Source organism: Ailuropoda melanoleuca, chromosome 1, assembly GCF_002007445.2.
Source record: "Ailuropoda melanoleuca isolate Jingjing chromosome 1, ASM200744v2, whole genome shotgun sequence".
NCBI lineage: Eukaryota > Metazoa > Chordata > Mammalia > Carnivora > Ursidae > Ailuropoda > Ailuropoda melanoleuca.
Genome location: NC_048218.1, coordinates 132,057,214 through 132,072,845, shown reverse-complemented (window position 1 = coordinate 132,072,845; position 15,632 = coordinate 132,057,214). Strand labels below are relative to the sequence as shown.

Sequence of the window (15,632 nt, the reverse complement as noted above, 5' to 3'; positions counted from 1 at the left end):
TTACACTAAACTGTAACTTTTATGGTAAGGAGCATTTTTCTGCCATGTGGTAATCTGTTTCCTTTGCTTTATTATCCATGACTCTAGGGTTTTGGTTAGGTAATATATGGAATCATTGTTTATGGGACCATTGCCTTTATTTAGTGATATGGAAAAACAGTTTTTCAAAGAAAAGGACACTGACATTAACCTTTCACTGATCAGAAAGAGCTGTTTTAAAAGAGAAGCATTGTAAAACGGCTTAGGGTGAAATATTATAAGTAATGAGCTCCATAATGTTGATGTCATGTTGTAGTGACAAATGAGAGGAAGAAGAAGAAAAATATATGTGTGTATATAAGGCCTTAGGGTAGTCTAAAATGTAATGCTATTAGCAGTGTCATAAAATCTGATGGAGCAAAGGGAGGAATGGAGCCTTCTGCATTTGGGCATATCCTTCTGTTGTGGGCAGTTTGGGCACTAAGTATTAAGTTAATTGAAGATATTTAGAATGAATACAATCCCTAGCTGTAGAACACAGACACCTGCATCAACGTTACTGAAATACATGCTGGCTCCATGTGAGAAAATACTTTACAACTCAGACCTGCCTGTCCAAAGACAGTATGAGCCGTTCAGGAAATTGTGTGTCCCCTGTCCCTGGAATAGTAAACCATAGCATCATGACCGCTTGCACAAAAGATTTAACCATCTGGAGAAGAGGGGAGCTAGATGAACTTCGGGGCTCCCTTCTTGTCCCAGAATTCTGATACTAAACAAATCTTTTAAAATATGTTTATTAATAAAAATTATTGTTTATTTGAGATCTCTTTTCTTTGCCACAAAAGTCTGTCATCAAAAAGACCTTGAAATTTCTGTAGTCTAATTAATTTTAAATTCTTTCGAATGGATGTAAATGGTAATACGAATTGCCTTACAAAGTAACCTGGAGTAGAAGTCATACTGTGTGATGATGGTTATCATATAGAAATAAAGTTCTTAGGCCAGAGCATGGCACACGGTCATGAACAGTCCTTCCTGAGAGGTTCTATATGTTCATATGTGAATTGGAAACCTGAAATTCAAACAGGGATTACCTAACATGAATAAAATATTTTTCTTTAATTCAGTAAAAAGTTAAATACAATAACATACAATAAATGAATAAAATTTCTATTTAAATTAAAGAAAATGAGTGCATGCAAGCTTGAATACATGCCACAAAAATTAATAAATGCAATTAAAAATGGAATGAGTTACCTATTTAATGACTGAATCTCTTTTGTGGTATTTCTAATGTTTTATTTCAGAATGCTCAAGAATGTAGACTCAATTATTACTATCTTGCTTTTTCTTCTAATCTCAAAAATATAAGAATCCTATAAGACTATGAAAAAATTAACTGTAATAAAATTATGCAAATCTATTTTATCCAGAATTTGTAGAGCACAATTCCACTCATTATTAATTTAGTTGAACAAATTATTCCTATCTTACTAAATTTATCCTAATTCATCCTTATTAGTTTAGGCAAACACATGTTTATTTCTCATGTTAATGATATGTAAATATTGAACTTTTTAAAATAATGTAAGACAAATGGTAAAAGCTCAGGACAAAAAGGTAAGTAGTTCATATTGAATAGCATAAAGTGAAAACTAAAAGATTTCCTCACCTCCACTTCAATATTTATTCATACTTCCTAGAGTATGAAGCTACTAAGAATTATATATTCAATCATAATGTATTCCTCCAAATATTCCCCATAATTTTCCTATTTTTGTTTTTCTTTCTCTCTTTGTCTCTTTCTCTCCCTGACGTACACACACACACACACTTTACTATCAGCACATATGGTGCTAACTCATTTTTCTTGGCTACATAGTGTTCCACTATAGGACTACATCTTTTTTAAAAACTATCTACTGCTTAAGGTTATTGTTTTTCTTCTTATCAAAAACATCATGTAAATGAACATTTGCACACTTTTGAGTATATCTTCTGTACAAATTCCTAGAAATGAAATTTCTGCATCAAATCCATGTTATATGGATTTATAAAATTGGCCTCCAAAATTTTTCCTAATTTTGAACACATAGAAAAGGTTTTCTTTCCTTTTGTTTCTGAACGCATTTCTACGTGATTGAAGCTACTGTGGAGACACATTTAAACTTTAAATATTAAATTAACGTCAAAACTTTACTTTGTGTATTTCAGTCCTTCTTCCTGATCTCCCTTTTCTAGATCTGTTCTATTATCTGTATTTCAGTACTATAGTTTGCCTTTTTGTGCTTTTGTGGAGGGGGTTACTTTTTATCTAAAACAATCTTTCTTTGATTTTTATTTCATTAATAATTAGATACATATTTACACAGAAATTTACCATTCAGAAAAACATTTTACATACATTCCTTTATTTTGATTTGGGTCAATTTTCTCCCCCCTCAGTGAAAGAGGATTCCAGAGTACCCATGTTACCACTTAGGTTTTTAGTCTGTTCATTGACAATACTATAACTGGCACTTTAAGAAAGATGGATTTCATGCATTTAACTAATATCCAGCATATGAGAGTTTTTCCAGGAAAAGCCTGTAAAGTAATTAAATATCAACCTCATAGCTTCTTATTACCTTTCCTCAGAAAGTAAAACCACTTAGAAGACTTAGAAGATGATGGCATTTCAGCTTATTTTTAGTCATTCTTTACTTTGGAATAATTGGAAAAAGTCCTTAATAGTGTTCAAAACTCTGCCTCTGCTTATATAATTTTTTTCGAGTTGTCTTACTACTTAATAATGAATTGTTTCCATTTTTAGTTAGGAGAACATTCATCATTGAAAAATGGTAAAATTCAACCATTTAACTGAGTTCATGATTTTACTAAGAGCATTTTTGTTGCAATTAAAGGCAAGAACTCCAGGGCAGAAGAGATATTTTAAATTATTCTATGAATTTTACTTATATATGTTGACTGTGATTCACATTCCAAATGCAACCAAAACTCTGTGCTTATATGTGCAGAAACTACTTCTGTCCAAAGGGAATGAACTTTAAGCTATTTTTGGCAATATGGGTGATAACTTCACCCTCTCTTTAATAGATTCAGTGCTCTCGAAACAAGATCTCCTGTGCAAAACAGGCTATGGAACTGACCAAAAGTTTGTGCTCACTAAGAAGGAAGCTAATCAGTACTTGATGCTTTCGCCAAATTTGAAAGTCCAGAGATACTCTGTATATGTTGCTCATATCTTTTTAGAAGACATAGAGTTGGGTTCGGGATCTTTGATGAGTCTCTCTTTTAGGTCAAGCTGAATGAACGAATCATAGCCACTTCACAAGGACTTCTAATCCGGTCCATTCAAGATTCTGACCAAGGACTGTATCACTGCATTGCAACAGAGAACAGCTTCAAGCAGACCATAGCCAAGATCAACTTTAAAGTTTTAGATTCCGAAATGGTGGCTGTTGTGACAGACAAATGGTCCCCATGGACCTGGGCCAGCTCTGTGAGGGCTTTACCCTTCCACCCAAAGGACATCATGGGGGCATTCAGCCACTCAGAAATGCAGATGATTAATCAGTACTGCAAAGACACTCGGCAGCAACATCAACAAGAAGAATCCCAGAAGATAAGAGGGGACTATGGCAAGTTAAAAGCTCTCATCAATAGCCGGAAAAGTAGAAACAGGAGGAATCAGTTGCCAGAGTCATAATGTTCTCTTACTTGGGGCTTATGCTTCCAGTAAAGAATGGTCTGTCTTCAACGATCAAATTTTGAGCGAAGAACCTTGTGCTTTACCCATGGGAAATTCCTGAGAAAGGTGTTACTCACTCTTAAAATGAATATTACATGAACTGAGATGAGCATGCATTTTCTTGTATGATATTGACTAGCACTAGACATGTCATGGTCCTCATGGTGCATATAAATATTTAACTTAACCCAGATTTTATTTATATCTTTATTTACTTTTCCTTCAAAATCAATATGACGGCTATAAAACTAAAATTCTTACATCCCTTAACTGAATGAGGGCCATAACCCCATGATCTTCCTTCCTTGCTTTAGGGGTTTAGATTTGGAATTGTCAGTGATTTTATAGATGGAAACAAATGCCAAGTTCACAACTTTTACATTGTAAAAGTTGTATAAATACATGTGATAGAATAGCTGTCAAAAGAAATCTAGAAGTGATACAAGTCAAGGAAGAGGGCATCTAAAAGTTGTATAAAACATGAGTGATTCATACGGAAAAATTAACAGTTTATATGCTTCCAGTGAAATATATTAATGTGTTTTTTTTAATTGTAAAAACGGTCAGTTGCTGATATCTGTTATTGATCTTTGTTTCCTTGTTTTAGGAAAATAAAATAAATGACCCTCACCATAAACATCTTTATTAGAGTTATGTCAGTGAAGCTTTCAAGTTTATTTTCTTACACTATCATCTTCCAAACAAAAGCACTTTTTGGGAAGTTATTTAAGTTATTATAGACTCAGAGAATATAATCTTACACTGTTTAATTACTGTATTTGTTCTAATTTTGTAGTCTGTGTGGCAAAGTAAACAATATAAGAAGAAAAAATGAAATATCAAATTTGTATATGAGAGGTGAAGCTATCAAAATAAAGAAAAATAAAGTAAGAAATGCAATGCTATTAAAAGCTGTTTATAAAAATGTGACTAGTTTTTACCATCAGTGATTAATTTCAGTAATAAATTCTTACATTTTTTTGGTTTACCAACCTCAGATATCATATGATTTTTAAGTCACTAATTCATTTTTTAAAATGATCTTTAGTGTGTGCTGGAGAGGTACTCATTTTGTGGAGAAATGAAAAAAATTAAAATACAAACAAAAATAGATATACTTAAAAGAATGCTGGTGCATTATGTTCCCTGGTATATAAATACAAATGTGGTAAATTTTGTAATGAATAAAATAATTTTCTTCTAATTGTGTGTTTGGATCATTTCATTAGAAAAAATTTATTATTGAACTTTTTATTCCAAATAGCAATTAGATGGGAGAAATAAGAAAAATTTTATATACCGTTATATTTCCTTTAAAAACACAAATTTGCCTTTTCATTTATTTTACTTTTGAAGAAATTTTCATGTTTCCAGGTGCAAATAGAAATTGCATCATAGACCTATTCAAAATCTAATACAAAATTTTATTTGTAGTTAACAGTCCACAAAGAAGATAAGGTAGACTTATTACCTTTTTAAGCACCATGGCATAAAAGCTTCAAGAACTAAAATCATTGTCAAAATGAATGTAATCATTGATCAAAATCTAAGAATATGATTTATTATTTAAGTGGCGGTAAATTATGATATTTTAAGAGGAGGCCTCAGTGGGGGCAAACACAGCAGTTAAAATATACAACATAACTAATGTTCATTCAAAAATAAGCTAGTAAGTAAAAACTATTCTTCCAAATGTGTATGATTCCTAAGTATTCTCTAAAGCAGTTTATTATACAAATATTTTGCCTGCTATGTGCAGAAATAGAATCTTGTGTCGATGGAAGGCCAACACCATCTTCAGTGTTTATGGCCAATCTATTCTATGTACAGAGTTTAAAGTAAAATTGTTTTAGAGTCAAAGGATAGGATAAACTACAGAGGTCCCCTTGCTTTATGTAAACACAAACTGATAGACAATAAGGGTGTTTAGTTTTGTAATATTATTTGTGCTATTTAATACCTTCTCCTTTGAACATTATTCAATTGTATATACTTTTATTACTTTTGTTTTAAAATTATAGAAATTTTTCTTCAACATAACTGCCAAATGTAGTTCTTTCTCCAAGATAATGTCAACGTATACTGAATATTGGTGGTTAATTAGTTTTATTTTGTGTAGTTTGACATTTCAATGACTTAATATGTTTTCCATTTGTATTGTACATAAAATTTCCTAGGAATGCACTTTTCTTTCAAAGAGTAGGTTTGTGGATAGATTTTAGCATAATGAAGCTGTCATTACGGTGAATGTTCACTCTGTGTGAAAATAAACTAAATGTAGTTAGTACATTAATATTTAATTGGATATTGAAGAAATCATTTGCCTGGCAAAATAAAATATGTTGAATTCCCAAAGAATGTCTTCAACTTTTCTTTTTAATGTTAGATATATAATTGCTTGTTGACATGATAGAATCTACTGAAACTTATAATTGTTTTTTTCTTCTTAAGTTGTATTTGTTTATTTATCAATTTTTGTAAAAAATAATGCATCTAGATATTTCTAAATTCAGAACTTCTGGAAGAATATACATGGAAAACTCTCCTTATACCATTATCCCTCATTTATTCAAGTCACAACCCCAGTAACATCCTATATTGTCAACCTCTATGTGTATTTCTGTGATATTTTACATATATGCAAGCAAACTCATATTTGTTTTCTCTTTAAGATGCACAATACATCCATTCACATCCATCAATAGTTATTCAGACTGCGTTGTATCTAACAGTGGCTGTGGGGGGTAGCGGGGAGTATAGTTTAGGAGTGGTTGGGCTTTGGAGCCAGACTACCTGGATGTGAATCCAAGCTTACTGTCTTGGAAAAATTATTAAATTTCTATTTGCCTTAGTTGTCTGTCCAAGTTCATACCAGTAGAGTATTAGAACAGAACATATTATGTAATAACTATTCAATAAATGTCTTAATATTTTCCTTATTTAGAAAGTCACATCCTGCTAGAACAGGAAGGAATCTTTCCGTTGTGTTCTTTGTCAAGTTAAACACCAGTGACCCAGGTTGGGGACCCTGCAGTCAGTGGATCACTTAACACCTTACCAGGTAAAATCAGCCTTTATGAAATTGAGGAGAAGGAAGAAACAAGTTAATTCATAATTCTGCTAATGCATTTGAAAGACAGAAGTATTAGAGATTTCTTCTATTTCTGGACTTTAATAATGTGAGTAGAGAAAGCGTGAACAAAAAAAATATATTACAAGTTATCTCAACGAATCTTTCAACCTGATGATTTGGCATTACTCCCTAATTGGCTCATTATTTTTCAGTATCTCCCTTGCTTATATTTCATTTTAACTTCAGTTTAAAACAATTTTAATATATTTCTTATCATTTTAATGTGTTTTTGAGGCTTTATGCCTCCTACCTAAGGGGAAAAGATTTTAAGAAAAAGATAATCGTTTCCTGTGTCTATTCTTGTAGCCAAAGTCAAGGGAGACATTTCAGCTTTGTTTTACAGCATAGTAAAGTCTGTAAAAACCTTAAATCTAAACAAGGAAATAATCAGACAAAATGAAAATATTTACTTACCCAGAAGCATTGAGAATTTCATTGAATTTCATGCATGATGACAAACCTATGGAAGATTGAATTTTTATTTTTTCCTTAAGAGTTTATCCCACCATCATTTTATCCAGTCACCTTTTGCACAAGAATACAAGCCTTTCTGTAAAATCAAAATCAATTGCCATAAATTCTGTGTATGTGCCATTCAGTGAACTTCATTGTCAATAAATTCTTTTCCCTTAAGGGCTTCTGATATATATATTTCAATGTTTATAGTTTCATAACAATATTACTTTCATAGTGCATAGGTATTGAGAATTGGAAAAACTAGCTTCAAGACAAGAAAATGCCATCCTCACTATAATGACTAGTCTATTTGTCTACTCACCTCATAAAATAATACTTCCCACACAGTTTGAATTGTATATTTCTTAGGGCTATTATGTTGCCATGCTTGAGTGTTACTTACATAAAGTGCTATTAAAGAATGGCATTATAACAAACACATTAAAACTGTTTATTAACCTATGTTAGGTTACCTCCGTGTTCCCCAAGAACAAAAGCAGGATGAAGTCTATTCCTTAAGAGTTTCTCTGAATTATTTATACCAAAATGTCATTCAAACATTTTATGAGACCAAAAACCATAATGATTTCTGCATGGCAGAATGGATATATGATAAAGTTATTATGAAAATAAAAGTCACTCCTGTTGTTTCTCTGGGTATTTTTCAATATCCATGTGATCTTGGCTCATGAGGGGGTGCAATGACATGAAAGGAATTTCCTTTTTTCTTAGTCTTTTCAGAACGTGACTCCTATGATTCCATTTAGGAAAAAAGAGTGGAAGCCTTCTGTTTTATTTCTCCTGTTACTGATTTGTGCTTGTTTGTTGGACACGGGAGGTTATGATCATCTTCCTTTTTCTGCTACATCATGGCTTGTCAGAGAAGCAGGACCTTCGGAGTATCTTCTTTTGACAAGGTTGATGTGACTTGGCAGTTGTAAATTGTGGTTTGATGTTGGGAGTCAGCTTGACTCATGAATAGGAAAACAGCTGTGAGAAACAAAATACTCAGGAGGTGCTACCTAAACCATATCAGCCTGGGACAATCAGTAAAGTTTTTATGTGTGCATATGGATGTATTTGTTATATCACAGGTTATGCACACATAAATCCACAGAACAGCTATATTCAATTTATTTATTATTTCAAAATAAGGCTCAATTTTGGCTTCAAGTTTCCATTCCAGCTTCTCCACTTACAAATGCTATAACCTGGGAACATTACGTCCCTCTTGATAAATTGTTTTTCTCTATGATTGGAATTACAACAATATCTATCACATGAAATAGTTGTGAGAATTAAGTAAGTCACTATATGTGGAATTCTTATAGTGCCTGACACATAGTGAAAGCTCAGTGAGTACATGTGATTATTTTTCTACCAGGAGAACAAAACTATTTCTTTCAAATATTTGAGCGTTTGTCCCTCTTTTATCTCAGATTGCATCAAAATAGTTCAACTGATATTTGATGTCATTTATCTATATCAGCATCCATGGCAACATTTTTTTGTTTGAACTTAGCCATCAGTGTACAGGTGTCCCCTGAGCTGTCCCTTGTTGCCGATACAAAGTCCTGTCAGAGCAGGTGAGCATTCCATTGCACCCAGACACTCTTAGAAGAAGAGGAATATTTCTGCTATTCTTTTCTCATTCTGGGAGACAAGCCAAGGGCCCCTTTCCACCTAAAATTTGTGTGTGTGTGTGTGTGTGTGTGTGTATGTATGTGTGTGCACGCGTGCACTTGGCCCCTCAAGGATCTCGTACCTTCTCAAGACACAAACCTGGAAGTGACGTAGAAATATAGGACCCACAATCCCTAATGTACTCATCACCCTTTCTGCCAAGCCACCCTTCACTGCCACGCTCTCTGATGGCAAGAATTATTCATTAATATCTCCCATTAACTTCCGCAGTGGATTTCACACTTCGGGACTCAAGTACCTTCTAAGAAGATTTTGAAAATCTTTGTAGCCCCTAACACATTTCTAAGATAACATCTAATTTTTTTATTCTAAGTTTAAGTACTTGCAAAGGATATCATTTCTAATATGACATAAATTATGACATTTTAAAATTTAAACAGTCTTTTTTTTGTTCCATGGTTTATCTAGAGGTATTNCATTTCTAAGATAACATCTAATTTTTTTATTCTAAGTTTAAGTACTTGCAAAGGATATCATTTCTAATATGACATAAATTATGACATTTTAAAATTTAAACAGTCTTTTTTTTGTTCCATGGTTTATCTAGAGGTATGTTGATATATTTCCAAATACTTAGGGATTTTTTTCAGCTCTCCTATTCTCAAGTATCTATCACTGTGGTCAGATGATATAAACTGAATGACTTCAAGCCTTCAATATTTATTAAGATATGTTTTAGTAACCAATCTATAGTGTAGGCTAATAAATGTCCCATGGGTATTTGTGGGGGTTTTTTTGTTTTTTGTTTTTGTTTTTGCTTTAAGATTTTATTTATTTACTTGACAGAGATAGAGACAGGCAGCGAGAGAGGGAACAGAAGCAGGGTAGTGGGAGAGGAAGAAGCAGGCTCATAGCAGAGGAGCCTGATGTGGGGCTCGATCCCATAATGCCGGGATCACGCCCTGAGCTGAAGGCAGACGCTTAACCGCTGTGCCACCCAGGCGCCCCCCCCCATGGGTATTTGTTAAGTGTGGTATTTGGTGTCGACCAGACCATATTTGATTGATAATGTTTTTCAAATCATTTGTATTTTAATTTTCACTTTTTTTTGGTCTGTTTTATCAAATCCTGAGAGAAGGTTGTTAAATTCCAAACTATGCCTTGTATTTGTTTATTTCCCCTTTATTTCTGCCAGTTTCCCTCATGTATATGGAAGCTTTCAAAGTGCATACACATTTAATACTGTTACTGTTCTTGCTAAACTTGATTCTTTCAACTTTATGAAAGATTTTTTTTTTGGTACTAGTTTTCTCCAAGTCTACTTAGTGTAATACTAGATAGCCACACCATAGTACAGATCNCTGTTCTTGCTAAACTTGATTCTTTCAACTTTATGAAAGATTTTTTTTTTTGGTACTAGTTTTCTCCAAGTCTACTTAGTGTAATACTAGATAGCCACACCATAGTACAGATCTTTCTCATCTTACAGTGGGGCTGTGTCCTGATAAACCCATCATATGTTGAATATATCATAAGTCAAAAATGCTTTTAATATACCTAATCTACCAAATATCGTGGCTTAGCCTAGTCTACCTTAAACATGTTCAAAACACTGGCCTATAGTTGGGCAAAGTCATCTAACACAAAGCCTCATTTATAATAAAGGGTTGAATATATCACGTAATTTATTGAAAATTGTGCTGAAAGTGAAAAACCATGGCTGTAGATGTTGGTTTGTTTACCCTCATAACCACGTGGCTGAATGGGAGTGGCAGCTCACTGCCCCCTGAGAATCAATTCAACTGCATATCACCAGCTCAGGAAAGGATCAAAATTCAAAGTGTGGTTTCTACTGAATGAATTTTGCTTTTTCATCATCCTTGAAAGACTGTAGAATTGAAAAACCATAAATCAAACCCTAAGTCATTTAGCTATATTTTTGTGCTATTTTTGATGATCGTTCTAGTGATTACATTATTTATCTTTAAGTATTCATGATCTACTTTCAAATAATATTATACTAGTTTAAAAACAATGTAAGACTTGTACAACTGTATAATTCAACTTACCCTCCTCTCACTTTTTATTCTTTTGTTTTCTTCTATTTTATTGCTATATGTGTTACAGTTCCTACAATATATTATTATTATTATCATTATTATTGCTTTCTAAAATGACAACAATGGAATTAAATACAGGAATTTGGCACCCACCATCATATCCTTAAATAATAAAGAATAAGCTCTTTTTTAACAGTCAGAACTTATATATTATTCCAATTTCTCCTTGTCCATATACCTGTTCCTCTACAAAATTGTGTCTTAATATAAGCATTATATTTTAAAGACATTGGTTACTATCAAACAGTTTTGCAACAAAAATATGTATATTCATTTAGATATGAAAGCCTGAGCAAATTGTACTTACATAATTTGATGGAGATAGAAGTTTCATTATCGTGATGCTATTCAAATATTTAGATATCTTTTGAAGAATGTCTCACATCATTATTGTCAGAATTTATTTATTTACTTGTTTATTTATTTATTTTTAATTCGAGTATAGTTGGCACAAAATGGTACATTTTGTTTCAGGTGTGCCACCTAGTGATGTAGCTTCTCTATACAGTATGCTATGCTCACCACACGTCACTACGATCTGTCACCACACAGTGCTATTACAATACCATTGACTATTTGCTATGCTGTGCCTTTATTCTCGTGACTTATTCATTCCACAACTGGAAGACTGTATCTCCCACTCCCCTTCACCCATTTGCCCATCCCTCTCTTACCTCTGGGAACCATTAGTCTGTTCTCTATAGGTCTGATTCTGGGTTTTTTTTTGTTTGTTTGTTTATTAATTTATTTTTATTTTGTTTTTTAGTGTCAGAATTTATTGTAATTAATAAGCTAACAATTTGATTATGTTCTCTTACAATTGTACTTAAAGAAATTTTTGGAAACCATCATTCTTCTCGATACTTTTACTGATCCTTCGAGCCATGCCTTTGATGGGTTCGCTGTTTCAACGAAGCTACCTCCATTGTTTTCCCAGGATAGTACTTTGTAATACAGACTTCCAGCAGCCACCTGCTTACTGAGTGGCCTTGGGAAAGTTACTTAACCTCTCTGTACCTCTTGTGCTCCTTATCCAAAAAAATGAGGAAAATAACATTATTCACCTCATAGGCTTGTTGTAAAGGCTATAGTCATGTGTCATATATATATACACATATACACATATATACATATATACACATATATATATACATGGTGTTATATATATAAAGTGTTATATATATATATATATATAACAGTGTTATATATATATATATATGGTGTTATATATGTGTGTGTGTGTTTACAACAGTCCTGCCACTTGATTAAGGTATTATAGTTCAATTAATGCTCTTATCACATGCTGTTATAAAACCTGTCTGTCTTATTCAAAATTTCAGATGACAGTTTGTCTTTATCATTGCTCCAATTTCCATCGTCCCCACCGCTTGCCAGCAGATGGTCTGATGATCATTATTATGTTATGCACTTTGTGGATCTTCATTTTTAACCCTCAACTTTTATTTTCCCAAATGAAGAGCAGGCCCTTGACTCACTCAGGTCCTCAAGCTGGATTCCTTCACCTTTCCCCTAGTAACCTTGGAGTTACTGTGAGAAACTGGCTTTCCTGGAGCTTAGATTTAGTCATCCTGGATGTTAGCTGTCATCTACAGTGTTACAAACTTGCCCTTTTTCATAAGGCTCCTTGCTATTCCCTTTTTACAGCCTCCTGTCAGTTAGGTCCTGGCAACCCTCCAGGCATAGTAAATCTCATCTGAATTCATACTGGGAGAGAAACTAAACTATGTGCTAAGCAGCTCACAGCATCAACAGTTACATCGCCATTGGAAGTCCATTATCATTCTCAAAAAAATCACCATTTCCTCGAACATTTTCTATGAACATTCCTATATAAAGGTATGCATTATATATCCTTACCTGCTTCCTTTACAGGAATCTGTTTTACAAATGGCAAAACTGAGAGTCTTACACATTTAGAGAATTGCCCTGAATTAAATAATTTTCTAAAGGCCCAAAGGTATGAAATACAAAGCCTAACTCTAAGCTTTAAGCATCTTCTATATTTCATCTCACTAAAGAATATCCATTACAAAAATATTAATATACAGCAGGTTTTGTAATGATTTATAGGAGTCTAGGTAAAATTAACTCAGGCTAGATTTGACTTTCTAGCTTACTAGTGCCTGTCTTTACAAGTCTGAGATTACCATGATAACATCTATCTCATGGGATTGTCAAGGTTGAGATAATTCATGTAAAGCACTTAGAACTCACATAATGTAAAATGAATATCAAATAAATACTGGTGATTTTATTACTGTGCCTCTGATGCTGGAAATATAATTCATTAATTCTTTCAACAACTATTTATTAAGCACTTACCATGTGCCAAAGAGTATTTTAGGCATTGAGATTATGGCAACGAATTTATCAGTATCTCTCCTATTGTGAAACCTACTTTTTAGAGGGGGAAAAAAAGAAAATAATAAGCAAATAAGTATGCATTTGCTTAGGTTGAGGTAAATGCTGCCAAGAAAGCTAGAGAAAGATAAGGAAGTCAGGGAAAGATCAGGGAAAAAAGAGCATTCCAGGCAGAAAGACAAGCCAGGAAAAGGCTCTAAGGTGAACAAAATTTTGGTGGATATGAGGAAAAGAAAGAAAAGCCATGTGGTTGAATCTGATTAAAAGAGGAAAATCCAGGGGAGCCTGGGTGGCTCAGTCAGTTAAGCAGCTGCCTTCACCTCAGGTCATGATATCTGGGTCCTGGGATCAAGCCCCACATTGGGCTTCTTTCCCAGCAGGGAGTCTGCTACTCTCTCTCTCTCCGTCTCTCCCCACTGCTCATTTTTTTCTCTTTCTCTCAAATAAATAAAAATCTTAAAAGAAAAAGAAGAAAAAAATCTAAGTAAAGTATGAGATGAGATACAAAAGGTAGAGAGACCAAGTCGCTTATGTCCTGATGACCAGGGTAAGAAATTCAGGTTTGATTCTAAGCTTTACAAAAGCTACTGGAGACCAATGATGTCACACGAGTGATTCACTTTTAATCAGAAATACTACTGGCTGTATTTCAGAGAACTTTGAAAGCAAGAACACGAACAAAGAAAACAAAAAGACCAACTAGGAGTCCAAGGCATATTTTTTTTTAAACACATACTCTGGTAGATTTAAGTATTGACTTGTATTCACATGGTGGTATAAACAACCAGTAGTAGACCTCTCCTGGAGTGTTTTTTTGAAATAGGGAGAAGGGCTCATATGAGACAGTACTTACCCTGTGGTTGAGGAAAAATTTGTTGGTGTGGTGTTCCCCACAAGGGTGAAAGGGACACCAAGAGAGGTCAAGAAGTGGCGTGAAGAAAGCCCTAGAGGTGATCCTGAAGCTAGAATATGCAGAAACTGTCAGAACCAGGGATTTATTGCCAAGTAATGTCCAGAGGAGAAAATGACTTAGGTTTCAATATAGGGAACCAAAATAGTCATGGATAAAAATCTAAGGGTCATTAAAGACAATGTTGTGTGGATGTTTTAAGACAGGTTGGAGTCACATAGACAGTGGCTATAAATAACAGGATGCAAATGGCCATTATGGATGAGAGTCCATGATAAATAACCTTAACTGAAGATACAATGCAACATGATTAACAGAGCAACTAGTTGCCAAGGCCAGCTGCTTTAATGGCTCCCCTTACTTCATCTTGATTTTATTTACTGGGGAATGATGCACTTTCATCTTACATGTAGAAACAAGCTGTCTAAGTGAATGGGGACAGCTTTGAGAATGGAGCGGGTGGTGAAAAATCATTTTTCAGAAGGGTGAAATTACCATGCATTTTATATAGAAACTTGTATCTTTAATTAGGGCACTGGCGTCAGCATTGAAACAGTGATTCCATGACTATTACCACCCCTCATAGTAGACTATCCCACCCCAGATTACTGCTTTCCTCTGCCCTGTGAGAAAGGGAAACAACGTGTTTCTAGACAGATGGTCTCTGGACTGACTGCCTTGAGATAATTTCATCAGAAACTGGCATTGAGGCTTTGGAAATGGAGTTAAATCCAGGTTTCTTCTTGGCAACAGAATAATTATGGACACTCATGGGTAAAACTATTTATGGAAAATGAATTTGAGGAATGGAAGAAGGAATAAAAGACTGATTCATTTCTTTACCTCTCCTTAAAGAGCATTACCCTGTACCACCCCTGCCACTACCAAAACCACTAGCTTAGGTCAAGAAAAAAAATATTTATAGACAGAGAACAGCAAAGGGGATGCTTAATGTGTTCTGAGATGATTAGCACTTGTTTTTCTTTAATTCACCAGGAGAAATCATAAAAATATTTTTTCAGGCTTTCTTGAAATAGTGCCATTTAGAAAAAAAAAAAAGCATAGCTTTGTGAAGCCTTCTGTGTCCCCAGGTTAGTTTATCCTTCCTTGCTTTTCTTGTTCATACTATAACATTCACCCTGTTTATTACATTTAACCTCTTATTTTCATCTCTTGCCAGCTCTTTTATTCCTAGTGTCTAGGGCATTGCTGACCATATGATAGGTGCTTAGTAAACATGTGGGGCCCTCCCTT

The 15,632-nt window shown here is 33.9% G+C and overlaps 1 protein-coding gene across 1 annotated transcript in view; it reads left to right on the top strand.

Annotated features, from left to right (window-relative positions):
* SEMA3C (semaphorin 3C) overlaps positions 1-6,088 on the top strand; it is a 170,130-nt gene extending 164,042 nt beyond the window's left edge. Inside the window, exon 18 of the mRNA XM_034667071.1 lies at positions 3,281-6,088. Within this exon, the coding sequence (XP_034522962.1) occupies positions 3,281-3,691 (411 nt within the window). The 3' untranslated portion in view covers positions 3,692-6,088. The remainder of the gene's footprint in view (positions 1-3,280) is intronic.
* Positions 6,089-15,632: the final 9,544 nt, after the last annotated feature.